A 25,069-nucleotide genomic window follows, 5' to 3' on the forward strand; every position below is an offset into this window, starting at 1 on the left:
CGTCCACGTGATGCACTCCCAAGCTCCGGGGGACACGTCGCGGCTCGTTCGCCGTAGCTTTCTCCCCGCCAATCAGGAGGCGCCGTACGCGGCACGCCCAGCCCCTCCGCCTGAGTGCGCGGCGGCTCGGCCAATGAGAGCGGCCGTGCTCAGAGTGGCGACCAATGGCGAGTGAGGGGGGGGTGCGGCGGAGGGCAAGGGAGGCTGCGCAAGGCGGATGGACGGGGCGGAGGGTCTTGGGTGAGGGCCGTGGAACGGGGGGCGAAAGGCTATGGGCAGGGGGCTGTGGGGGTTATGGGGTGTGTGTGTGGGGCAGGGGGCTGTGGGGGTTATGGGGTGTGTGTGTGGGGCAGGGGGCTGTGGGGGTTATGGGGTGTGTGTGTGGGGCAGGGGGCTGGGGGGGTTATGGGGTGTGTGTGTGGGGCAGGGGGCTGGGGGGGTTATGGGGTGTGGGGGGGGCAGGGGGCTGTGGGGGGGTTATGGGGTGTGTGTGAGGCAGGGGGCTGTGGGGGTTATGGGGTGTGTGTGGGGCAGGGGGCTGTAGGGGGTTATGGGGTGTGTGTGGGGCAGGGGGCTGTAGGGGGTTATGGGGTGTGTGTGGGGCAGGGGGCTGGGGGGGTTATGGGGTGTGTGTGTGGGGCAGGGGGCTGTAGGGGGTTATGGGGTGTGTGTGGGGTAGGGGGGTGGAGGGGTTATGGGGTGGGGGGGGTTATGGCGTGTGTGTGTGGCAGGGGGCTGTGGTGGGTTATGGGGTGTGTGTGTTTTAGGGGTGGGTGATGCTGTGGGACGAGGGGCTGCTGGTTGTCAGGGGCTAGAGCCTGTGGGATGTGAAGCTGTGGGGTGCTCTGTGCTGTGGGGAGATGAGGTGTGCAGGGGGGTGGCTGCGGGGCTGTGGGCGGCTGCATGGGGGGTTGTGGGGGCGCAGTGCCTTGTGTGGCACAGACGAGCTCAGAGGGGCTAGCAGTGAGTGTGGGGCCATAATTCATAGCCTGGGGATGGCTCTTCCTCCTTCCCGTTCCAGGATCCTGGGACTGGCTTCCCCCATAGCTGTGGTGTGGCAAAGTGTGCCCCACACCCCATGAGTGGTCTGCAGGAGCTGTGAAATCGGGGTACCAGTGGGACCCCACTGGCAGAACCGCTGATGCCCTGCAGGCATCCACCTTACATCTCTCTGAGCTGCTGCCTGTTATCGCCAGGGATCCAGGAAATAAATCCATCAGGGGCTTGTTTCTGTGTCGGGCGTGAACATGTGCAGTTAAAATCACTTCTCGGGCACCAAAACATCTTTTTTCAGGCTCTGAGAACACAGTTTGTGTTTTAAACCTCAGCCTGGCCCAGTCTCAGCTGCAGCTCTGATACATGACCTGAGCGTTTAGCCACCAGTTCTGGGACTGGGTTTTTCCATGCTGATTGGGCCAAGAAGCATCTTAAAGCAATCTGTGGTTTCAGGAATACAGAGATGTCATTTCCTGAAGAGAGTTTCATTTCCTTGGTGTTCAAGACCAATTCCTTGTGTTCTGTGTGCGTTCTTTTTCTCAGAAGCGATGGTTAAACTGCAGCCAAGGGAAACTTGGTGGGTTTGTTAAGAGCTTACACTGGGGCTTTGTTTCCTGTGCAGAGAAACAGACGCCTCCTGTGCCCCAAAGAAGCTCTGGTGTCTATAGAAGGAAAAACCTCAGCTGGGACTTGGACACCTAATCAGGTGAGGATGGGAGGGAAGGGGATTTGGGGGTGGGAAGCATGGATCCGGGAAGCATCTTGCAGAAGTGGAGTATTGAAGGTATGCTTCATGGAACCATTGGAGATGCTGTGCTCTGATGCTCTTTCTGCTTGTTTTCAGGTGTTGGAGCACCCTCAGTCCCCACTTTTGATGTGAAAATGACCAAGCTGGGGTTTCTCCGGCTCTCCTACGAGAAGCAGGACACTCTGCTCAAGCTCCTCATCCTGTCCATGGCAGCCGTGCTCTGTAAGTCCTGCAGGTGCCCTGGAAGGGGAATCACGGGAGGGAGCAGCCTCTGCTTCTCTTGTAGGTTGGGAAGCTCTCATCTGCCTTTAACCCTGTCTCTGTGTTTGCAGCTTTCTCCACGAGGCTTTTCTCTGTCTTAAGGTTTGAAAGTGTCATCCATGAATTTGATCCGTAAGTGTCGTCTGCTCGTCTCCCGGGGGTTTTCCTTGTCCAGAGGGCACAGAATTCGGGTGCCGTACACCAGGCTCAAGTTAATCCACATTGAGGATGCAGGATTTGGAGGGAGGTTTTCACTGCAGATAGGTTTTCCTCTTCCAGACCAAAAATTAACTTCTTGGGACTCTTCCTGCAGCCTGAATCTAAGTAATTACTTGCCACTGGAATCCTGGAATGGTTTGGGTTGGAAGGGACCTTAAAGCTCACCAAGCTCCAACCCCTGCCGTGGGCAGGGACACCTTCCACTAGAGCAGCTTGCTCCAAGCCCCTGTGTCCAACCTGGCCTTGAACACTGCCAGGGATGGGGCAGCCACAGCTTCTCTGGGCACCCTGTGCCAGCGCCTCAGCACCCTCACAGGGAAGAGCTTCTGCCTAAGAGTTCATCTCAGTCTCCTCTAGGGCAAGTTAAAGCCATTCCCCTTGTCCTTTTTTTGTTGGGGTTTGGTTTTTCTTGGCCTGAGCAGCACACAGCAGGGGAGAGGGCTCACTGCAAATACTCCTGGGCTTGCTGCTGACTAAATCTGGCTCAAGGGAGGATGTTACCCCTGCAAACCCACTTTTAAACCCCTGAGGAGGAGGGTGAGCTTTTGCAGTTGAGGTCTGTAGGAGTCTTAGGGTGGAAAACACACCTTACAATGCTGTCCTGCCCTGGGCATCAGAGAGGGGCATCCAAGTGGGCTTTAATAGGATTTAACTGCTTGTCCCAAGCTGGTGATTTAACGCTTGTCCCTCTTATAGGTACTTTAACTATCGCACAACCCGCTTCCTGGCAGAGGAGGGCTTCTATAAATTCCACAACTGGTTTGATGACCGAGCATGGTACCCCTTGGGCAGGATCATTGGTGGTACCATTTATCCAGGTAAGCTTCTGCTGAGCTCAAATGCTCCTCACATGAGGGGAAAATGGGTAAGGGGGTGATGTGGAGGGAGCAGGGTCCCAGTGCTGCATAGGAGAAGGGGGATTCCCTTTGCCAAGGCATTCCTGATGAGACTTTTGGCTGCTCTGGTGTCATTTCCACCCCCCAGGCCTGATGATCACATCAGCAGCGATTTACCACGTGCTGCACTTCTTCCACATCACCATCGACATCCGGAATGTGTGCGTGTTCCTGGCTCCACTCTTCTCCTCCTTCACCACCATAGTGACTTACCACCTCACCAAAGAGCTCAAGGTAAGGGGTGAGCGCGATGCACCTCACAGGAGGAGCATGGGCTTGTGCAAAAGCAACTTGTAGTTGTCTTGGAAGCTTGGAGGTGACCACTACATCAGTGAAAACCCACAACTTCTGTTCTGAAGTGTCGTTTTGGTGCTCAGTTTTATAGAATCATAGGTAGAATGGTTTGGGTTGGAAAGGACCTTAAGATCATCCAGTTCCAGCACCCTGCCATCGGCAGGGACACCTCGCACTAGACCATGTCACCCAAGGCTCTGTCCAGCCTGGCCTTGAACACTGCCAGGGATGGGGCAGCCGCAGCTTCTCTGGGCACCCTGTGCCAGCGCCTCAGCACCCTCACAGGGGAAAGCTTCTTCCTTATATCCAACCTGAACTGCCCCTGTTTCAGTTTGCACCCATCACCCCTTGTTTTATCACTACAGCCCTTGATGAAGAATCTCTCTCCAGCATCCTTGTAGGATGTATTCCTTTGAGGTGTATCCATGTGGAATATGGCAAAATTCCCAAGAGGCTTTTTCCACCCTCTGGCTGGTTTCTCTTCACAGGACGCAGGCGCAGGGCTCCTGGCTGCTGCCATGATCTCAGTTGTGCCCGGGTACATCTCCCGATCCGTTGCCGGCTCCTACGATAACGAAGGTGAGTTTCTGGCACTGGGAGCAGGGAAAGCTGCTGTTTCCAGCTGTTGGCTGCTGGATGATGATGGTAAGGATGCCACAGAGAACAACAGAGGGACGCTGTGCTCTGTTTATGTCCATTCCAGAAGCAATTCTGGGGCTGGCAAAGGCAACAGTCTTGTTGCCAGTGATCAGGTTCCTCTCCTGTAGCTGGGCTCTGGGGCCTGTGTGAGGAGGTGCTGTGTTCAGAAACCCATTTCCCACCCCTGCCTCTTTGCATGAGACTCTGTTCCATTTCTGATAGAGCAACAAAAGCATTTATATATGCATTTTTAATGCATTGAGTGCTCTGCTGTGCCCCAGAGGTCATAGATTAACATTTCAGGGCTGATAGGAGCTTGCTTTGATGTCTTTTTCTCCTTCCACCCAGGTATTGCCATCTTCTGCATGCTGTTAACTTACTACATGTGGATCAAAGCTGTCAAAACTGGCTCCATCTATTGGGCAGCCATGTGTGCTCTGGCCTATTTCTACATGGTGAGTGTTCTTTCTCCTGGCACCGAGGTACTTTGGACAACAAAGTCTATTCTGGATATGGTGACCAAAACCATCCAGTGTCCCATTCCTGTGTCCTTGTGTTCAGGTAGCAGAACTTGGCGTGAAAATCCCAGACTGGTTTGGGTTGGAAGGGACCTTAAAGCTCCTCCAGTTCCAACCCCTGCCACAGGCAGGGACCCCTTCCACAAGAGCAGCTTGCTGCAAGTCCCTGTGTCCAACCTGGCCTTGAACACTGCCAGGGATGGGGCAGCCACAGCTTCTCTGGGCACCCTGTGCCAGCGCCTCAGCACCCTCACAGGGAGGAACTTCCTAACATCCCATCTCAATCTCCATCAGATTAGGGCTCCTGTCAGTTTAGTCTCGGGGCTGCTCTCAATCCAGTCTCCACCCAGCTTCTATTTGTGCTTGATCCCAGGAATATCAAACCTGCTGCATTTGAGCTCTGCTGTGAGACCTGTTCCGTCCTGGAACTTGTGGTGTGTTGTTTGTTTTCTCTCTTGGCAGGTCTCCTCGTGGGGTGGCTACGTCTTTCTGATTAACCTCATACCCTTGCATGTTCTTGTGCTGATGCTGACCGGGCGCTTCTCCCACAGGATCTACGTAGCCTACTGCACTGTCTACTGCTTGGGAACCATCCTCTCCATGCAGATCTCTTTTGTTGGCTTCCAGGTGGGGACCAGAATGATTTGCAAACTCAAGGCTGGTCATTTTATTGCTTGTAACAGAACAACAGCAAGTTGTTTCTTTTGCCTTTGCCTTTGAGGCTGTAAGTGGGTGCTGGCTTCTTGATGGAGATCTTGCTAACGCTGATTTGTTGCAAAATTAGCTTTTGGACTCTTGTTCTCCTCTGTCCCTGATCCACATCTCCCCTGCTTGCAGCCTGTCCTCTCCTCGGAGCACATGGCTGCCCTTGGAGTCTTTGGCTTGTGCCAGATCCATGCCTTCGTTGACTACCTTCGGAGCAAGCTGAACCCACAGCAGTTTGAAATCCTCTTCAGGAGTGTCATCTCCCTGGTTGGCTTTGTTCTGCTCACTATCGGGGCTGTGCTGATGCTGACAGGTAGCCTGAGATGGTGGGGACCGTGAGTGCATTTCACTGCCTCCTTTCCTTGCTTTGGATCATAGAATCCCAGACTCATCTGGGTTGGAAGGGACCTTAGAGCTCACCGATTTTCAACCCCCTGCCACAGGCAGGGTCACCTTCCAGTAGAGAAGCTTGCTCCGAGCCTCATACAACCTGGCCTTGGAACACTGCCAAGGATGGGGCAGCCACAGCTTCTCTGGCCATCACAGGGAAGAGCTTCTGCCTGAGAGCTCATCTCAGTCTCCCCTCTGGCAGGTTAAAGCCATTCCCCTTGGCCTGTCCCTACAGGCCCTTGTCCAAAGCCCCTCTCCAGGTTTCCTGCAGCCCCTTCAGGCACTGGAGCTGCTCTCAGGTCTCCCCTTCAGGAGCCTTCTCTTCTCCAGGCTGCCCCAGCCCAGCTCTCTCAGCCTGGCTCCAGAGCAGAGCTGCTCCAGCCCTCGTAGCATTTCCCTGCGCTTTGAAAAGCACATAATTTGTCAATCCAAATTTCACATTGCTGCCTGCAGACCCGCCCTCTGCGGTGGAGCCTGGGGACTGCCCCAGTTTCTCCATCACCAGGAAAAGACTTGGGAAGCAGCTGTAAGATCTGGGCTGCTGCTGTCATGAGGTGCAGAGAGTAATCTGCCATGACTCGGCGTGCTGGAGCTGCTGAGCTGGCACATGTTAGTCTGTAGTAGCAAAAAGGTGCTAAAAATGGCTGGTGATGGGGGAGAAGCCTTTTTTAGGGTAAACTTTGTTTCCTTTCTAAAATGGCAGGTTTGAGTAATAGGGATGTTAAACAAGCTCTGGGATTGCACAGCCAGCCTTGCATGTGCTTGCCTTGTGAGGGATCATCTTGACATTGCTGGAACTGAAGTTGGTTGGGTTTTATCTCCTCTTGCCTAGGGAAAATCTCCCCGTGGACGGGGCGTTTCTACTCCCTCCTGGATCCTTCCTATGCAAAGAACAACATCCCCATCATTGCCTCGGTCTCTGAGCACCAGCCCACCACCTGGTCCTCCTATTACTTTGACCTGCAGCTCCTCGTGTTCATGTTCCCAGGTGAGCCCAGTGCAGGTGCCATCAGACCCTGATGCGTTAAAGAATGTGCCTCTGCGGCTGTTTCTCACTGTAGGCAGCAGATCCCCAAGGTGGGCCTGACCCGTTTCTCTCTCCTCTCCACAGTTGGCCTCTACTACTGCTTCAGCAATCTCTCGGACGCCCGCATTTTCATCATCATGTATGGCGTGACCAGCATGTACTTCTCTGCTGTGATGGTGAGGGGCTGCTTCCTGCTGGGCACAAGCGTGATGGTGAAATGGTCCTCACAAAGCTAATTTAGTGTTCTCTTTTCTCAAGCTGATGATGGTTCTTCCACCCTGAGCTGGCCAAAGTGTTTGTGAGGCTTTGCTCCCTTCCTTAAAACTGCTTTGTTGGCCTCCCCACGCAGTGAGGGAATGTGATGTGGCAAAACTCAAAGGGTTTGGTGTTACTTGCTTCCAAGTGGCCACACTGGGTCTCTTCCTGGTCTCCCATAGCTGAGTTGCAACCCCAAACAAATTTTCCAGGTATCCGAGCAGTCACTCCAGCAAATAGCTGCTGCTGAGTCTGTTTCCACTCTTGCTTTAGCACCCCAAGTTCTAAATATGGGTTGATTTTTTGCTGTGGAGGCATCTAAAAATCCTTGGCTCCACCTAAGTCTGCCCAGGGGTGCTCAGTTGAGGTCAGTTCTGCACATTGGCCAGTTTCGAGGTCTTCAGAGAACATCCTTTGGGGGCTAAATAAGTCAGCTGGAGGTTTATGTCGAGGCTGAGGTTTCTGGTGTTTCATTTCCCTTCTCTCAGATTTCTGCCTGGATTTCTTCTCCAGCAGCCACTGATGGTTCTGCTGTCACCCATAGGTGCGTCTCATGCTGGTGCTGGCCCCGGTGATGTGTATCCTCTCTGGCATCGGGGTTTCCCAGGTGCTGTCCACCTACATGAAGAACCTGGATATCAGCCGGCCAGACAAGAAGAGCAAAAAGCAGCAAGACTCCACCTACCCCATCAAAAATGAAGTGAGTTAGGCTGGCGTGGGACAGGAGGAGGCACCTCATCCTGGCTGGGGACAAGTGGAGGTGGTGGCCTCTTCCATTCAGTGTTGATCCCGGTTTGTTTCCGCAGGTTGCCAGTGGCATGATCCTGGTCATGGCTTTCTTCCTGATCACCTACACCTTTCACTCCACCTGGGTGACGAGCGAGGCATACTCATCCCCCTCCATTGTGCTCTCTGCCCGTGGTGGCGATGGCAGCAGGATCATTTTTGATGACTTCAGAGAAGCTTATTACTGGCTGCGGCACAACACACCAGAGGTAAACAGGGATGATTTGGGTGGTGGGGACTCAGTGTTGTCCCCTGAGGTGCCAACAGCCCATCTGGTGTTGTGTGTAGGATGCAAAGGTGATGTCCTGGTGGGATTATGGGTACCAGATAACGGCCATGGCCAACAGGACCATCTTGGTGGACAACAACACCTGGAACAACACGCACATCTCCCGTGTTGGTCAGGTAGGTCCTTCCCTCACCCACTGCCTTGTCCTGCCCTTCTGGGGCACCTCGTGGCATCACTGAGACTGCATCTGCTCCAGGCCATGGCATCGACGGAGGAGAGAGCCTATGAGATCATGAGGGAGCTGGATGTCAGCTATGTGCTGGTCATCTTCGGAGGCCTCACTGGGTACTCATCTGATGGTAAGATCTCACTCTGAGCTGGGTCAACTCCATCTAGGGGCTGTTTGTGGCTCAGGCTTCTCCAAAACAGCTCTGAGGAGTGAAGTTCCACCTGCAGCTGAGGCTGCAAGTGGAAATGGTACCAAAACACTCCTCTTCGGAAGCTGCATGTGCCTTTTTTGCACTCCGACACTCAACCTCTTGCTCTTGACCTCACAACTCAACTTCTTGCTCTTGGCCTCCGAACTCAACCTCTTCGCTCTAGGCCTTCCATCTCAACTCCTTGCTGTGGGCCTCCCAGCTCAATTCAACCCCTCACTTGCAGCCCACAAACTCAACTCAACCTCCTAATTCTTTCACCTCAACTCCTTGTTCTTTCACCACCCAGCTCAACCCTCTCACTCCCCCAACTCAGCTCCTTGTTCTTTCACTCTGTCTCGACTCGGTCCCTTCCTCTTGAACCCCCAACTCAACACCTTGTCTTTCACCCCGCAGCTCAAGTCCTTCCCTTGCTCTTGGCCCCTCAGTTCAACTCCTCATTCTCTCAACTCATTTCATTCTTCCACACTTTGCTCTCCCCCGTCAGACATCAACAAGTTCCTGTGGATGGTGCGGATCGGGGGCAGCACGGACACAGGGCGCCACATCAAGGAGCACGACTACTACACCCCTACAGGGGAGTTCCGGGTCGACCGCGAGGGCTCCCCGGTGCTCCTCAACTGCCTCATGTACAAGATGTGCTACTACCGCTTCGGCCAGGTCTACACTGAGGCCAGTAAGTCCCCAAAACCACCCCTGGCGGGGGTGACACCACTCCAGGGAGACCCTGCCGTGCCCCCAACATCTCTGGGCTGTGATGTGGCAGCACTGCCTGTACTTTGCCCTCTCCTAGAGCGACCGCCGGGCTACGACCGGGTGAGGAACGCCGAAATCGGCAACAAGGACTTTGAGCTGGATGTGCTGGAGGAGGCATACACCACAGAGCACTGGCTTGTCCGAATATACAAGGTGCAGCTCCAAAACAGCCCCAAACCCCTCATATTTGGGTAAAAGCATTAACTTTCACCCCACTGAGCCTTGTTGTTTACCTCCCAGGTGAAAGATCTGGATAACCGAGGCTTGTCAAGGACGTAGAGGTGCTGATGGTCACCTCACACCGCACTGATCCAGCCTTTCCTGTGAAGCAGAAGCGTGGGGGTTTTTTTTGGGGGGGGGGGGGGGGTGTTGGTTTTGGGGTTTTCTTTCGGCGGAATTGGTTGTTTTCCTTTTGTTTTATACAGTTTGTAAGTACAGGCAGCAGTGGGGTGTCCCTGCCCCTCCCTGCCTGCCGGGGAGTGATTTTTATACACGAAGCGGTCGCCAAATCGGGAATAACGGCTTTAATGGGGAATTATAAGTAATAAAAGTTAAAAAAAGGGCGATGGCGGTGGTGTGGGAGACCATGGGGCTTTCTTCCTCCCTATCCAGAACGGGGGGGGGGGGGGGATAGATTTTGGGGGCGTTTTACGGCTTTTAATCAGTGCGGGTGAAATGATGGGGAGCAGCAGGGCTGCCCTCTAGGGCGGGGGAGCGGGCGGGCGCGGGGACTCAGGGCAGCAGGGGGCGGGGCTTGGGCGCTGCGCGCGCAGGGCGGGGCGGGACGCGGTTGGCGCTGGCGGGAAACGGGAACGGAGGAGGAGCGTCCGGGGATGGCGGTGCCGTTCGTGGAGGACTGGGACCTGGTGCAGACGCTGGGAGAAGGCGCCTACGGGGAGTGAGTGCGGGGCGCCGGGAACGGGAGGGGGTCGGTCGGGGTTGTTGCCTGCGGTTGCGCGCCCAGTGTGTCCCCGCAAGCACACAGGCGGCGGGAGTCTCTTGCGTGCCCCCTGCTTGGCTGGCGCAGGCCCCTGCGTGTCCGCTGCTTCCCACTGTGTGCCTGCTGCTTGGGCGTTGCGTGCCCCTTATGTGGCCACTGCTTGGCTGTTGCGTGCTCTGTGTATGCTCGCCACTTGCCCCCTGCTTGGTGGTTGTGTGCCCCGTGTGTGGTCACTGCCACTGCTGCAATGCCATTGGGTGCGCTGTGTATGCCCACTGCTGTTTGCCCGTTGCTTGCCCATTGCATGCCCCTCGTGTGCCTGCTGCGTGGCCACTCCATGCCCTGTCTTTGCCCACTGCTTGGCAGTTGCATGCCCCTTGTGCACCCACCGCTTGCCCATTGCATGACCCTTACGTGCCCACTGCGCGTCCCTTATCCGCCCATTGCATGCCTGCTGCCTGCACCTGCATCCGCTGCCTGCACCTGCATCCCCTGCCTGTCCCTGCCTGCAGCCCATCTCTGTGACAGCCTCTCAGGCCCCTCTTGTCCCCAGGGTGCAGCTCGCTGTCAACCGCCGCACCGAGGAGGCCGTGGCTGTCAAGATCGTGGACATGAAGCGAGCGGCCGACTGCCCCGAGAACATCAAGAAGGAAATCTGCATCAACAAGATGCTCAACCACGAGAACATCGTCAAGTTCTATGGGCACCGGCGGGAAGGTGCCACTCAGTACCTGTTCCTGGAGTACTGCAGCGGCGGGGAGCTCTTTGACCGCATCGGTGCGCTGCTGACAGACACCTCTTAGAATCTAGAATGGTTTGGGATGAAGAGACCTTAAAGCGCATCCAGTTCCAAGGCAGGGACACCTTCCACTAGAGAACCTTGCTCCAAGCCCCTGTGTCCAACCTGGCCTTGAACACTGCCAGGGATGGGGCAGCCACAGCTTCTCTGGGCACCCTGTGCCAGCGCCTCAGCACCCTCCCAGGGAAGAGCTTCTGCCTAAGAGCTCATCTCAGTCTCCCCTCTGGCAGGTTCAAGCCATTCACCTTGGCCTGTCCCTACAGGCCCTTGTCCAAAGCCCCTCTCCAGGTTTCCTGCAGCCCCTTTAGGCACTGGAGCTGCTCTAAGGTCTCCCCTTCAGGAGCCTTCTCTTCTCCAGGCTAAACAAGCCCACTTTTCTTTGCTTGTCTTCTCATTAGAAACTAAATCCCTAAATGGTTGAGAATCTCTTTCCATTCTTTTCCCCCTTACACAGAACCAGATATCGGGATGCCAGAGCCAGAGGCGCAGCGGTTCTTCCAGCAGTTGATTGCTGGTGTGGTGAGTGTGGTGGCAGTGCTGGTGACACCAGTGGTGGTCCCTACATGGTGCTGACCCTTCTCTGCCATCTCCAGGTCTATCTGCACAGCATCGGCATCACCCACCGTGACCTGAAGCCAGAGAACCTGCTGCTGGATGAGCGAGGTGAGGCAGGAGGGCACGTTCTCTGTCAATTCATTTTGAGTTTTAATTTGAATTGATTTGTACCTTGCAGTTTGGCCTCTGTGTGCCCACTACTCGGCTGTTGCATGCCCCTTGTGTGCCCACTGCTTAGCTGTCACGTGGCCACTGCAGGGCCATTGCATGCCCTGTGTTTGCCCACTGCTTACCCACGGCGTGCCCCTTGTGTGCCTGCTGCATCGCTGCTGCTTGACTGTTGCATGCCCCTTATGTGGCCGCTGCTTGGCCATTGCTTGACCTGTCCCTGCATCATTTACCTGTCATCTGTGCACTGCTGGCCTGCTGCCTGTTCATTGCATGGCCTTGATGTGCCTTCTGCCTGCCTACTATGCACTACGTGTGCTCACTGCTTGCCTGCTGTGTTCCCGCTGCTTGGCCATTGCGTGCCCCTTCTGTGGCCACCACTTGCCCTCTGCTTGCCCATTGCATGCCCACCCTGCCTGACTTTAAATTCCTTCTCTTTTCCATTTTCAGATAACCTGAAGATCTCGGATTTCGGCCTGGCCACAGTCTTCAGGCACAACGGCCGGGAGCGGCTGCTCAATAAGATGTGTGGGACCCTGCCCTACGTGGCCCCAGAGCTGCTGCGGTGCCCTGAGTTCAGTGCGGAGCCTGTCGACGTCTGGGCCTGTGGCGTGGTGCTGACAGCCATGCTGGCCGGAGGTGGGGCTGCCCCATGTGTGTGAGGCACACATGACGTGCTCAAGGGACACAGGGGAAATGCATAGAGGGAGGTGTGTGGAGCTCTTGGGATGGGAATGGGGGTGACCTGTCAAGGGAGGGGATTCTCCCCCCTGCTGTATTCTGGGGAGACCCCCCCCTGCAGCCCTGATTCAACTCTGGGGCAACAGCACAAGAGGGAGCTGCTGGAGCAAGGCCAGAGGAGGCCATGGGGATGCTGCGAGGGCTGGAGCAGCTCTGCTCTGGAGCCAGGCTGAGAGAGCTGGGCTGGGGCAGCCTGGAGAAGAGAAGGCTCCTGAAGGGGAGACCTGAGAGCAGCTCCGGTGCCTAAAGGGGCTGCAGGAAACCTGGAGAGGGGCTTGGGACAAGGGATGTAGGGACAGGCCAAGGGGAATGGCTTTAACCTGCCCGAGGGAAGACTGAGATGAGCTCTTAGGCAGAAGCTCTTCCCTGTGAGGGTGTTGAGGCGCTGCACAGGGTGCCCAGGGAACAGGGGGGCAACACAATGGATGCAGTGCAGAGATGCCTGGTGTGGGAGATGACCATTGTCGTAGGTGGTAGTGCTAGGTGCTTGTGCACGCTGCAGGGCTTTGCATGTTGCCTGTTCTAAAGCCCCAAAGCAGTGGTGTTCATTCCCCCTCCCTTTGCAATACCTCTCCATGTGCTGCCTCCTTGGCTGCGTTCTCCCCTTCTCATGGTGCAGTAACAGGTTTCCCCTCCGGCAGAGCTGCCCTGGGACCAGCCCAGCGACAGCTGCCAGGAATACAGTGACTGGAAGGAGAGGAAAACCTACCTCCCGCCTTGGAAAAAGATTGATTCTGCACCCTTAGGTGAGCACCCAGTACCCCCAGCAGTGCCCCATGCCATGCTGGGATCACCGTTCCCACCCCTCTCCATCTCTCCCAGCTTTGCTGCACAAGATCCTGACAGAGAGCCCTGCGGCAAGGATCACCATTCCCGATATCAAGAAGGACCGGTGGTACAGCAAACCCCTCAAGAAGGGTAAGGGGACACGGGGGAATGTGTTCGTCACTCCTGATTTAGGGAATTATTGGGGTGTCTCGTCCCGTTGCAGGCGTCAAGCGGGCTCGTGTGTCCGCAGGGGGGGTCTCTGATTCTCCCGGTGGCTTCTCCAAGCACGTCCGATCCGATACGGACTTCTCACCAGTGAAGAGCCCGCTTGGGTGAGCCCCTGATTCCCTCCGTGTCCCTCTCCATGCCCTGGGGTATGTAAGTGCTGTGTCACTGTTAGGCCATGCAGTTCTTTGCACCTTCCAGGGCTTTCCCTGTGTTTTCTCCATGAGGTGGGTGGTGGAAACCATGCACAATGAAGAGCCCCTCGCCAATATCCTGCTGCAATTCCCATGCTGAAATATCCCTGCATTCCCCATCCTTGCAGCCTCTCCTTCACACCCCTATAACACCCCGTCTCTCCTTGCATTGCAGTGAGGAGAAAGTGAGCTACTCCACATCGCAGCCGGAGCCGGGCACTGGTGGGATGCTCTGGGATTGTGGAGCAGCTGCCATCGACAAGCTGGTGCAGGGTATCAGCTTCTCCCAGCCCGCCTGCCCTGAGCACATGCTGGTCAACAGCCAGCTCCTCGGCACCCCGGGCTCCTCACAGGTATGGGGCTCAACTCTATTGGGGTGCAGCTCTGCAGTGTTTGGGGTGTAACTCTGCAGCATATATAATTCTAGGGAGCAGCTTTGCACTATTGGTCATCTTTGGATGTGATTTTGCAGCATTTAGGAAACAACTTTGAAGTATCTTTAGCAGCAGGATGCACCTTTGCAGCATTTATGATACCAAGATGCAGCTTTGCAATATCAGAGATGCAGCTTTGCAAGGTTTTATCATCTCCAGAAGAAACTTTGCAATGTTTTCTGTGTGTCTTTAGGGTATTTCTAGCAGCAGGATGCAGCTTTGCAGTGTTTAGGGGCTGCTTTGCAACTGCAGTGATTGGGATGCAACTTTTCATCCCATTTATAACCTCGGAGCCCAACTTTGCCGTGTTTATTACATTTGGGATGCAACTTCACATTATATTTGTGAGATTCAGAGGCAACTGTGCAATATTTATGCCATTAGGGAGCAGTTTTGCGGTACTGGGATGCAGCTTCGCAGCGTTCATCATGTTTGGGATGCAGGTTTGCATCCTGAGTGATGCAGCTCGCAGCCTTTGCCATCGGGGGGTGCAGCTTTCCAGGGCTTACCCTCGGGACTGCTGCAGCCTGGTGGGATTTCTGACCTTTCCCATGGTTTTGGGGCCGGCAGAGCCCCTGGCAGCGCCTGGTGAAGCGGATGACGCGCTTCTTCACCAAGCTGGACGCTGACGGCTCGTACCGTGCCCTGAAGGAGGTGTGTGAGAAGATGGGGTACGGCTGGAAGAAGAGTTGCACCAACCAGGTGGGTGCTGGGGGGCGAGATCCTGGGGTGCGGCCTCCCTGCTGTTGTATCTGTAAGTAACTCAGGGGATCCTCCCTCCTTGCTGCTGTTTTCAGGTCACCATCTCGACTACGGACAGGAGGAACAACAAACTCATCTTCAAGGTGAACCTGGTGGAGATGGAGAGCAAGATCTTGGTGGATTTTCGCCTCTCCAAGGTGGGCACACGGTGATGCACAGTAGGTGCAAGGTGATGCAGGGACTTGCAAGGTGGTGCAAGGTGATGCAGGACCCTGTTAGGTGGGTGCAAGGTGATGCAGGACCATGTTAGGTGGGTGCAGGGTGATGCCGGACCATGTTAGGTGGGTGCAAGGTGATGCAGGACCATGTTGGGTGGGTGCAAGGTGATGCAGGACCATGGTGGGTGGGTGCAAGGTGATGCAGGACCATGGTGGGTGGGTGCAAGGTGATGCAGGACCATGGTGGGTGGGTGCAAGGTGATGCAGGACCCTGTTAGGTGGGTGCAAGGTGATGCAGGACCATGTTGGGTGGGTGCAAGCTGATGCAGGACCATGGTGGGTGGGTGCAAGGTGATGGAGGACCATGGTGGGTGGGTGCAAGGTGATGCAGGACCATGGTGGGTGGGTGCAAGGTAACACAACCTCTCCCCATGCAGGGTGATGGCCTGGAGTTCAAGAGACACTTTCTGAAGGTCAAGAGCAAGCTCAGCGACATCATCAGCACCCAGAAAGTCTGGCTGCCTGCCACCTGAGCCCCAGCATGCCCCCTGCCTCCTCCTCCTCTTCCTCCTCCTCCTCCTTTTCCTCTTCTTCCTGTGGGGAACACCCAACCAGCCGCATGCTTCAGGTTTTAAAGGTTCAATAAAGTCCTTGGGGACACATGAAGCGATGCTTCCCGCAAGCAGGGAGGCTGCAATGGGTCCCATCCTGCCACCGTCCCTGCAGGGTGCAGGGATGGACTGGTGGGTCCGTCAAAATACACCCAAAATGCCCCAAACGCCTGAAATTACCCTAAATTATGCACAAGCAGCCCAAATTGCCCCCAAACCAACTCAAAACCTTGCAGAAGTGCTCCAGATTGCACTCAAACCGCCACATCCCAAAGTGCAAACATCCAGCCCCTGCTCCCAGGCTTAAGGGGCCAGGATAGAAAGCTGGTGCTGGGCTCACACAGTGAGCTCTGCAGTGCTGCCAACAACACGGGTAGCCACTCTTACACTCTTCACAGATGCAGTTTTAGGTGGGTAAGTAAGGGAGGATATCCGTGTTGGTGATACTGTTCCTGAGGTCACCACGTGTAGGACATGCTTGGAGCAACCTGCTCTAGTGGAAGGTGTCCCTGCCGGTGGCACAGGGGCAAAACTGATGAGCTTTAAGGTCCCTTCCAGTCCGTCCCATTCTGGGATTCTGTGTCCTATGCTCAGGCTCTAGGCCCCATTGGAAGGAAGGAAAAACTCAACCAAAACCAGTTTGAATCGCCCCAAAATAGCAAAAACCAACCCAAACTGCCCCAAATGGCCTTAAAACCAGAGAAAAGTGTCCCAAGGCCACCCCAAGCACCCCTAAACCTGCCCAGATTGCCTGCAAAAGGTCCAGTATGTCCCAAAGAAAACTAGAAGTGTCCCAAAATATCCCAAACCAGCCTGAAATGCCCCAAACCGCCACAACAACCCACGCAAATTGTCCCAAATCAGCTCAAATGACCCCCAAAATGGCTTTGATGGTCCTAAACCAGCCCCCAAATACCCCAAAATGCCCCACAAGTCCCCACAGCAGCTCAACATTCACCTCAGAATGCCCCACAAGTCCCTACAGCAGCTCAACATTCACCCCAAATGCCTCCAGACAGCTGGAATTACCCCAAATTATGCACGAAGAGCACAAACTCTGCCCCAAACCTTCCAGAAATTCCCCCAAACCGCCTTCAAAAGCCCCAAATGACACTCAAACCACGAGATCCCAGAGTGCAGACATCCAGGTCCTGCTCCTAAGCCTAAGGTGCCAGGACAGAAAGCTGGTGCTTGGCAATGATCCGGCAGAGGAGCAGGTGAGTAGAGGATGGGGGGGCTCCTCCGAAGAACGGGGGGTAACAGCTGGATTTGGGGCTGATTCCCCTAAAAAGACCTTTCCGTGACGGGCTGTGCTTGTGGTGGCCCCAGAATACTCCAAACCCCTGATTCTGGGTCTGCAAAGGTTGGGGTAGGGGGGCTGGTGTGGGGGGTACCCCGCCAAAACCCAGCACAGCCGGTGGAGGGGTGCGGTGCGGCGCCGCTCGCTGCTGCCATCTGTGTGCAGAGTTCGGTGCTGCAGGCGGTGGTGGTTGGAGGCGGTGCGCGGTGCGGCGCCGGGCCATCAGGGATGTTCCTGCTTAGAAGCAATTGCCAGAAGCAGATGCAAGGCGTCTACAGGCCTGAATTCCAATGCGTTGTTTATCATGCCTCACCAGAGGGGCAGGTTCCCACCCTCAGAGGGGTCCCCTCTTTCATGTTCAGGTGCTAAGTCATCCTCAAGCTAAAAACTCAAGTTATTTCAGCTAAGGCCTAATGGCTTGGTCTCAGTTTCCCCCCTTTTCCTTAAAATTGTGCAAATTCTTTTTCACAGTCCATAGTATGCACACCTGTTGAGCTACTGTAGGAACTTTCCACCACGTCCACAAATGAACAATTGTTAATAAAGCCGTAGTCAGCAGTAGCACAATTACAGGGTAGACCGGTATATCAAAAAGTTGAGTTGCTGTAAGAGGTTGCCATTTTGTCCCTACCAAGAAAACTTCCCACCAGTGGTGCTCTCCAGTTTTCTTGGTGTCAGTGATGATTTCTTCGATTTCTTCTACATTATGCTTAACAGCCCATATTGCTTGGTGAGAAGTTTCGTTGGCCTTCTGCATCATCTTCTCCAGCTCTGGGTCATAGAACATTTTCTTTAGCATTTCTATTTTCAGTCCAATCTGTAGGGCAGGTATATCATGGTATAACACATCAGTATCTTGTATTAGTTGGTAAATAGTGACAGGGGTGGTGTAGTTAAAATCGCATCCAATGATTTTGGTAAAATTGCACACACAAAAGTTAGTAGCATTTGTTTCTTCGATACACCTGTCAGTTGTTGCATTCTCACACGTGGTTCTTATACAAGTGTCGTGGTTTAAACCTAGCCAGACAGCTTGTTCACTCACTCCCAGTGAGTGGTGCTGGGCTGGAAGCAATTGAGGCCCCCCCCCCCCCCCCCGGGGCTCTTCTCCTTTCCAGCTCCCAGTGGGATGGGGAGGAGAATTGAAAGAATGCAACTCCCACGGGTTGAGACAAGAACAGTCCAGCAACCAATCACCACCGCTACCACCACCGACAACAATGATAAGAGAAAATAACAAGGTGTCGTGGTTTAAACCCAGTCAGGTAACTCGTTCGCTCACTTCCCCCCCCCCCCCTTTCTTGCCCTCCCCCTGCTCCCGGAGGGACGGAGAGGAGAATCAAAAAGAATGCAACTCCCACGGGTTGAGATAAGAACAGTTTAGTAACTAAGGTATAACACAGATCACTACTGCTACCACCAATGATAATAATGATAAAGGAAATAACAAGGGAAGAGAATACAACACCTCAGCACCAGCTGACGGATAACTCGCCCCCCAAGCCCGACCAAGCTCCGACCGATACCTCCTCCAACCCTGCAGTCTCCCAGCCCTTCCGGCTCACTCCCAGTTACATCCTGGGCATGACGTGCTGTGGTATGGAATACCTCTTTGGTCAGTTTGGGTCAGGTGTCCTGTCTCTGCTTCCTCCTGGCTTCCCCTCCCCCCTGGCAGAGCATGAGCCTCACAGTGTCCTTGGCCAAACCAAAACATCGCTATCAGCTCTGTTCCCGAGCTGAAAGTCAAAACACTGCACTACACCAGCTACCAAGAAGGAGAAACATGACTGCTACTGCTGAACCCAGGACACAAGGGAAGAGAATACGATACCACCTGCTGATCACGGGCCCATCTATATGTCACATCTCTGCCCTGATGGCCTGAAGTGTCATGGGCCCACCGGGCCAAAAATAATTCACCCTTATGTTGCCTATCTAAGTCCATCTGTGCCACTTCAATCTTAGCAGCTTTATCCACTTGTTGGCTGTTTTGGTGTTCCTCAGTGGCCTGACTCTTGGGTACATGAAGATCTAGGTGGTGTACCTTCACCACCAGGTTCTGCACCCACTGTGGCAGCAATATCTTGCCACAGTGCAGCAGCCCAGATGGGTTTACCTCTGCTTTGCCAGTTGCTCTGCTTCCATTGCTGCAACCACCCCCACAGGGCATTTCCCACCACCCATGAGTCAGTATAGAGATAAAGTAGTGGCCACTTTTCTCGTTCAGCAATGTCCAGGGCCAGCTGGATGGCTTTCACCTCGGCAAACTGACTCGATTCACCCTCTCCTTCAGCAGTTTCTGCAACTTGTCGTCGAGGACTCCATACAGCTGCCTTCCATCTCCGAAGCTTTCCCACAATACGGCAGGACCCATCGGTAAACAAGGCATCCTGCCTTTCACTTTCTGACAGTTTATCATATGGAGGGGCCTGCTGCAGATTTTTGCTGGGGCTGAAGTATGTAATAACACAACATTTATTGCAGTTTTACTTATGGGAGAAGCCTCAGTGTGTCCTTATATATGGACAAGGCTGCCTTGGAGTGCAAAGGTACAAAGAGTTTTCAGGGTGAGCATCTAAAAGAGAAAAGAAACCTGTTAGAATGTACCTAGATTTCCGATGCTGTGGTGTTAGTGAGCTCCAAGTGCCCATCGGATGAGCTTCGGATATTGCAGTTGTGAAAGCTGCCTGCCCTGAAGTGTTTGCTCTTCCCTTCTGCTGGTGGTGCCGCATGTTCTGCATGAACAGTGATTTCCCAGAGCGAGGGAACATTAAGCCATGAGGCTGTTTCTTCCTCTCAGGCTGGGTAACAGCGAGGGCGGGTGAGGCGGGCAGGCATGGCAGGAGCCCTCTCTCGATGCTGTGGGGATGAGGGATGGAAGCCATCAGGTGAGCTGGATTCACTGGTTCCTTTCCCACCTGCAGAGCTGCCGGGAGCAGCAGGCAGGGCACAGAGGCCTCTCTCTGGCTGTCCGCATGGGCAGCAAACACTCGTGAGCGGCCACTGCAGATGAGGCAGAAACCGGGGCACCGGCAAGCAAATGAGGTGTGTGGGGAGCCAGGGTGCCGTGTCCCACCTGCCCAGTGTCCCAGCGCTGCTGGAGCCTGTGTCCCGGTGGGAAGCCTGGCTGCGGGACTGGGGCTGGGACAGGCTGATGCTGGTCCCTGTCTCTGGGAGCTGATGCTCCTGTGGAGCAGTTACACAGGAGAGGAGGAGCTTTAGGAGAAATCCTGGCACTCCAACAGAGCAGCCCCCAGGAGCACCAGGAACACTGCTAGCAAGTAGCTGGATGGACCGCCGCCTGTGCATAGACACCTTTTCTTCTGCCTCCTCTGCTTGGGGCTGGCTCCTTGCTTTAAACCCTTTACATTCACCCTTTAAAACATGTATGTTTTTAAGACTCCACTTCCCAACCCAGGGCTTTGGTTGTGATTCTGCCTGGCTTTTCTAGAAAGCACTGGGTTTGTTTTGTTGTGATTTTTTTTTTTTTGGGGGGGGGGGTGGGGGTGGCAAAAAACGAAGGGGGTGACACTGTGACTTACCCTCCTCCTGAAGTCCCCAAGTGCCTCTGAGAGCCCAAGTCACGACAAGCCCAGAAATCACCCTGTGATTTGGGAGAGGCAGCTCTGCTGGGAGTGGATGGACACCTTCAGCCCCAAACAAGGCTGGGAATTGGGAATGAACCATGGAAACTGGGTCAGAATTAGAAAATCTCTTCCTGCCATGGACTGGGAGGGAACTCCACCTAAAAGTGGAGTAGAAAAAGCTTGCAGCGCTGCAAGCAGAGAGCTCCAAGCATCCTGGGCTGTGTTTCGGCATCTCTATCTGCTCCAGCTGGAATGTCTCCCTGCCTGGAGGCGTGATGGGAGATGGCTTTGTGAGAGGCTGTGACCAAGTAAGTAGTCCACGTACCATGTGTGTGCCCCTGGCATCTGGGTAAAAAAGCCTCTCTCCAGCCATGCCAACTTGCTCCATCTCCCCTGCTCATCTCTTCTCCTGCCCTCCAGGGCTGCCGGTGCCTTTGCAACAGGCTGCAGAAATCTTGGAACCCTCAAGAGTAAAGTTGCTGCTGTGGGATCCCCAGTGCTGCTTCCTGGGCTGGGTAACATCACGCAGGTCTACTCCGTGCAGTGGGAATACCTCAGTGGTGCCAGCTCCCACACCGTCCTGCAGTACTACAAGGGATCCCACAGCCCAGCCATCCACGCACCCTACACAGGATGAGCTGTTTTCCGTCCATCCGATGGATCTCTCCTGCTGGAGGAGCGTGTCCAGGAAAGTGACAGTGGCATCTACAAAGCAACTGTCAACATGGGAGACAGGGAGAGCCTGAAAATCCTGCTGGAAGTCCTCAGTAAGTGGTGGGCATGGGAGGAAAGAAGGGGGTAATGGGTGCAAGCAGGGCAGGGGCGTTACCTGAGTGTTTATGGACTATCAGCCTGTCATGCATGGAGGCATCACCAGGGAGACTCTGGGAAGAGGTTACCCATTATTTATATACTTCCAAGCAATTAGCAGAGCACATCTGTGTTTGCCTTGCGGTTACATCAGGTGAAAGTGATACGTGGATTGACTCCAACTCCTTAGAGTTGTAAAGTAGGTATGCTTTATTCAGCTGAGGTGCATGGGGGTTGCTCCTCCAAAAGCATGCGCACTCCCCTCTTTCCAGTTCCGACATCCTCGTTCCTTGCCAGTTCCAACAACTTCCAAGTACCAGTCAGGGACGGGTCGCTCTTAATTGCCTGCTGTAGTTCCTCCTTCCCATGGTCTCTGACAGTTTTGATACATTCCGACCCCCACACAGCCCCACAGTCTTAGCCCCACAGTCTCAGCCACAGAGTCTCATCCCCACAGTCTCAGCCCCAGAGACCCAGCCCCACGGTCTCAGCAACAGTCTCAGCCACAGGGTCTGAGGCTGAGAGTCTCAGCTCCAAAACCTGAGCACCAGAGTCTCAGCTACAGTCTCAGCCACAGAGTCTATATTACAGTCTCTGTCACAGAGTCTGACATTCAAAGTCTGAGACCCGGAGTCAGAGCCACAGAGTCTCAGCCCCAGTCTGAGCCCCAAAGTCTGAACCCCAGAGTGTTAGCCATAGACTTTCAGCAGCAGTCTCAGCCGCAGAGTCTGAGTCTGAGAGTATCAGCTCCAAAGCCTGAGGCCCAGAGTCTCAGCCACCGTTTCAGCCACAGAGTCTCAGCCTCTGAGTCTTAGCCCCTGAGTCTGGCCCAAGTGGTGCAGCAGGAGCAAGGACACAGACAGGGACGAGGATGAGGTACGGGCAGGAGCAGGCAACAGCTCCGCCTCTCTGCCTGCTCCCTGCCCCATGCCTGCTTCCCACCGCTCCTATCCCTGCCCCGCGGGGAGGTGGCCCTGGCTCAGTCCACTGCTGGTGAGGTGTCAGGCTTGTACAAGGTGGTCGTAAGTGTGAAGGAGGCGATGAAGGCCCCGCCTTCAGTTCATGCAGTTCCAACCCCCTCCCCAACGGCTGTTATGTCATTGCTGTTACGTCCCTGCTGTCATTTCAGTGATGCCAGATCCGAGTCAAGCTTTTCCAGTGAGGACACATCGTTCTGGGACGAGCCGATTTCCCTTGCCTTCAGAGAGCACCCAGCACACACGCGTGGCAGACGCGCACAGACTGCACAAACACGTACTGAACGCAGACGTGCTGCACGCGTAGATGTGCTGGTCTGTAACACGCCCCAGGTGGGGCAGAGCGACCAGCTCCAACGGCAGGGGATTGTCCCATGTCACAGTGGGGACGCACGCTCGCAGGCCCGGCCGATGCAACTCCTGCGGCGAGGCCCCATTGTGAGGTGTGAGGTGTCCCGGGCTGTATCTGCCCAGCAGGGCCAGCACAGCGCCAGATCCGCTGCTGGTCGCAGACGAGAGCTCCTGGTTTGGATCCCCAGCCTTGAGCCTCGTGTGGTACCAAAGGCGCTCAGGCCCTGTGTCGCTATGGCACCGCTGCTGCTGCTGCTGCTGCTGCTGGGCCTGGCCCCCGGCCTGGCCCGGCCCCTGGGGCCCTGCCCGGGGCCCTGCCGCTGCCGCGGGCGCCGCCTGGACTGCAGCAGCGCTGCCCTGGCCCGCGTGCCCCTGGCCACCCCCCAACGGCCCTTCTCCGTGCTGTGAGTGCCCTGCAGCTCCGGGCGCTGCCCCGGACACCCCGAGAGCGGCTCCAGGGACACGCTGCCTGTGGAGGGCTGATGGGCAGCGCCGAGGGGGCAGCTCCAGGCCGGCCTCACGGCCACCCCGCAGCCCTGGGGCAGGGGAAGGGTTTGTGCTGGGGGTGACGCTGCCAATGGCTTCTCCGCAGGGATTTCACTGGGAACGCGCTCGCCCTCATTCGCCCTCAGCCGTGGAAGGGATACCTGTGGGCTGAGAAGCTGTGAGTATCCACCAGTATCGGACATGGCACAGGGGTTCCGGGATCCCCATCCCTCCGCCGAGCTGCCGAGCTGAGGCTGTGCCGAGCACCGCACCAGTGCTTGCCACGTGCAGCCAAGGCCGAGCTGCTCAGCAAGGAGCTGTGTGAATCCCCAGAGCTGTTCCGTGGCGAGCAGGGCCCTGGGCTGTGTACCTCCTGCCAACCGGGGCCATCCCTGGGCCTGTGGAACCCGTGCTCGGGCTGCAGTCAGGGTCAGCAGGCTGGGAGCAAGCCCCTGCTCCTGCCATGAGCGTGATGAGTCGTGGCGGGACCCGGAGAGATGCCGCAGTGACACTGCTGCAGGGTTGCTCCCCTGACAGCTCCATTGCACCCGAGAGCCGCGGGTGCCACCGTTCGTGTTCATCTGTCTCTTGCAGAGTCCTCCAGCACAACAACCTGCTGGCGGTGAAGAGGCGCTCGCTGGGGGGACTGCTCCTGCTGAGGCACCTGTAAGTACCCCCCTGCCCATGGTGGTGGGCACGGCCTCCCCCCTGCCCTGGCCCTGCTGCTCTACAGTTCGCCCCAGGAAGGGCTTTATTCCTGCGGGTATCCCGGCTGCAGCCAGAGCAGAGCAGGTTCTTGGTGCAGGGGCGGGCTCCGCAGGGACGCGCTGCACTCCCATTGCCCCACGGCCAAGCAGGAGCAGGTGGCTGCTGCCCTTTCCCTGCACAGACCTGCACGAGGCCGCCTCCTCCAGGGCAAACCTTGTGCATTCGTCTCCTCTCAGCTCGGATGCCCCAGAGCTGCCTTGGAGTGAGCTCATGGTGCAGCTTCATCGCCCGTGGAGAGGGGCAGGCACTTTCCATTCACCCTCACGATGGGGTGGGGACTCTGGCTGAGCAGGCCATGAAACACTCCCCACAAAGGTTCCTCTCTCCTTGTTTGCTGCAGAACAAGCCCCCCAGGCAGTGAGTTCAGGCTGGGACAAGGAACCTTTTGGTTTCTAGAGCCAGGCCAGAGGACTCCTGCGCACATCAGAGCAGGGCTGCGCAGGGAGGTGACGTTTAGGAGCTAAGGGAAATAGCCCCATTTTGGTCACATAGGGCGTTACAGCCTGTCCCTGAGGCCGCACACAAGAGGTGTTCTTGGGGCGTGCGTAAAGGACCTGCTCTGTTACCAGAGAGGAAAATCAGCCCTGAAATACCCCTGGTGGGATCAGAGCTGGGAGAACCTCTCTGAGCTGCAGCCACCCCCGTCAGGAGCGTGACCTCCGGTTACACACCACTGCAAGCCAGTGCAGGAGAGAAACCCCACGTGAAATGAGAGCGATGGCACGTCTGTGCCGCCAATGTCAAAGCACCTGAGAGGAACCGGGACAGTGCAAATGTCACCAGCGTTTTGTGTTCTCCTGTTAACAGGGATTTATCTTACAACAAAATCCAGTTGATCGAGGCACGTGCTTTTGAGAACCTTCCTTTCCTGGAGACCATGTGAGTTATGGGAGTTCCTTCCTGGTGTGGTTGGTGAAGCCTGGTTGCATTTAGAACCTTCTGGTGCTGGAAAAAGCTCGTTATTTTTAGAAGAAGGCCTCCGGTTTCTCCTGCTGAAGGAGCAGCCGAGCTCAGGAGCTCAGGGAGTGGCTGGTGGCCATGCCAGGATGGGGCCATGGCTTCTGCAAACACAGCAGGAATAGAAGCTGTGTCTTGAGTCTTGCTGTGTCCTGGAGCAGGCAGAGATGCAGCACGCATGCACTTCATCTCCTCTCCTGGACAGGTTAACAAACAGCAGGAGAGAAAATGGCAGTTTCCCCCCAGTTCCACCTTGGATGGGGCTGTTTCCTACAAATCAGTGCTGCTTCTCTCCAGCTTCCTGTGGTCTTCATTTCTGTGG

The 25,069-nt window shown here is 55.5% G+C and overlaps 2 protein-coding genes across 3 annotated transcripts; both read left to right on the forward strand.

The window, feature by feature from the left end:
* Positions 1–1,840: 1,840 nt before the first annotated feature.
* On the forward strand, positions 1,841–9,484 carry LOC133280953 (dolichyl-diphosphooligosaccharide--protein glycosyltransferase subunit STT3A). The gene is made up of 17 exons (XM_061476015.1): positions 1,841–1,966; positions 2,077–2,137; positions 2,921–3,042; positions 3,209–3,354; positions 3,903–3,993; positions 4,402–4,508; positions 5,034–5,198; positions 5,409–5,589; positions 6,499–6,654; positions 6,778–6,869; positions 7,493–7,648; positions 7,755–7,943; positions 8,023–8,139; positions 8,220–8,322; positions 8,888–9,076; positions 9,194–9,309; positions 9,397–9,484. The coding sequence occupies exons 1-17, from the start codon at positions 1,879–1,881 to the stop codon at positions 9,433–9,435; spliced, it is 2,118 nt and encodes a 705-aa protein (XP_061331999.1). The 5' UTR covers positions 1,841–1,878; the 3' UTR covers positions 9,436–9,484.
* A 427-nt stretch (positions 9,485–9,911) lies between these two features.
* On the forward strand, positions 9,912–15,566 carry LOC133281003 (serine/threonine-protein kinase Chk1). Of its 2 annotated transcripts, none has more exons than XM_061476105.1 (12): positions 9,912–10,054; positions 10,650–10,873; positions 11,350–11,414; positions 11,489–11,558; positions 12,069–12,257; positions 13,001–13,105; positions 13,182–13,277; positions 13,351–13,459; positions 13,722–13,899; positions 14,551–14,682; positions 14,778–14,879; positions 15,338–15,566. In XM_061476105.1, exons 1-12 carry the CDS (start codon positions 9,990–9,992, stop codon positions 15,431–15,433), a joined length of 1,431 nt encoding a protein of 476 aa, XP_061332089.1. In that variant the 5' UTR covers positions 9,912–9,989; the 3' UTR covers positions 15,434–15,566. The 2 variants fall into 2 exon arrangements, with proteins under 2 accessions (XP_061332089.1, XP_061332090.1); XM_061476106.1 differs by having other exon boundaries at positions 13,378–13,459.
* The last annotated feature ends 9,503 nt before the right edge of the window (positions 15,567–25,069 follow it).

This window comes from Pezoporus flaviventris, unplaced genomic scaffold (genome assembly GCF_033815535.1).
Source record: "Pezoporus flaviventris isolate CSIRO_AGI_PZ_B2104156 unplaced genomic scaffold, CSIRO_AGI_Pfla_v1 ptg000093l, whole genome shotgun sequence".
Classification (NCBI taxonomy): domain Eukaryota; kingdom Metazoa; phylum Chordata; class Aves; order Psittaciformes; family Psittacidae; genus Pezoporus; species Pezoporus flaviventris.

What these genes read in the sequence shown, in the direction of transcription:
- LOC133280953 (XM_061476015.1), top strand. Translation starts at nt 1,879, where the DNA reads ATGACCAAGCTGGGGTTTCTCCGGCTCTCCTACGAGAAGCAGGACACT. An exon ending in CGGCTCCTACGATAACGAAG is followed by an intron (nt 3,994 to 4,401) that starts GTGAGTTTCTGG and finishes CCTTCCACCCAG; the next exon opens with GTATTGCCATCTTCTGCATG. An exon ending in TGCGGCACAACACACCAGAG is followed by an intron (nt 7,944 to 8,022) that starts GTAAACAGGGAT and finishes TGTTGTGTGTAG; the next exon opens with GATGCAAAGGTGATGTCCTG.
- LOC133281003 (XM_061476105.1), top strand. Translation starts at nt 9,990, where the DNA reads ATGGCGGTGCCGTTCGTGGAGGACTGGGACCTGGTGCAGACGCTGGGA. An exon ending in GGAGCTCTTTGACCGCATCG is followed by an intron (nt 10,874 to 11,349) that starts GTGCGCTGCTGA and finishes CCCCTTACACAG; the next exon opens with AACCAGATATCGGGATGCCA. An exon ending in CCAGTGAAGAGCCCGCTTGG is followed by an intron (nt 13,460 to 13,721) that starts GTGAGCCCCTGA and finishes CTTGCATTGCAG; the next exon opens with TGAGGAGAAAGTGAGCTACT.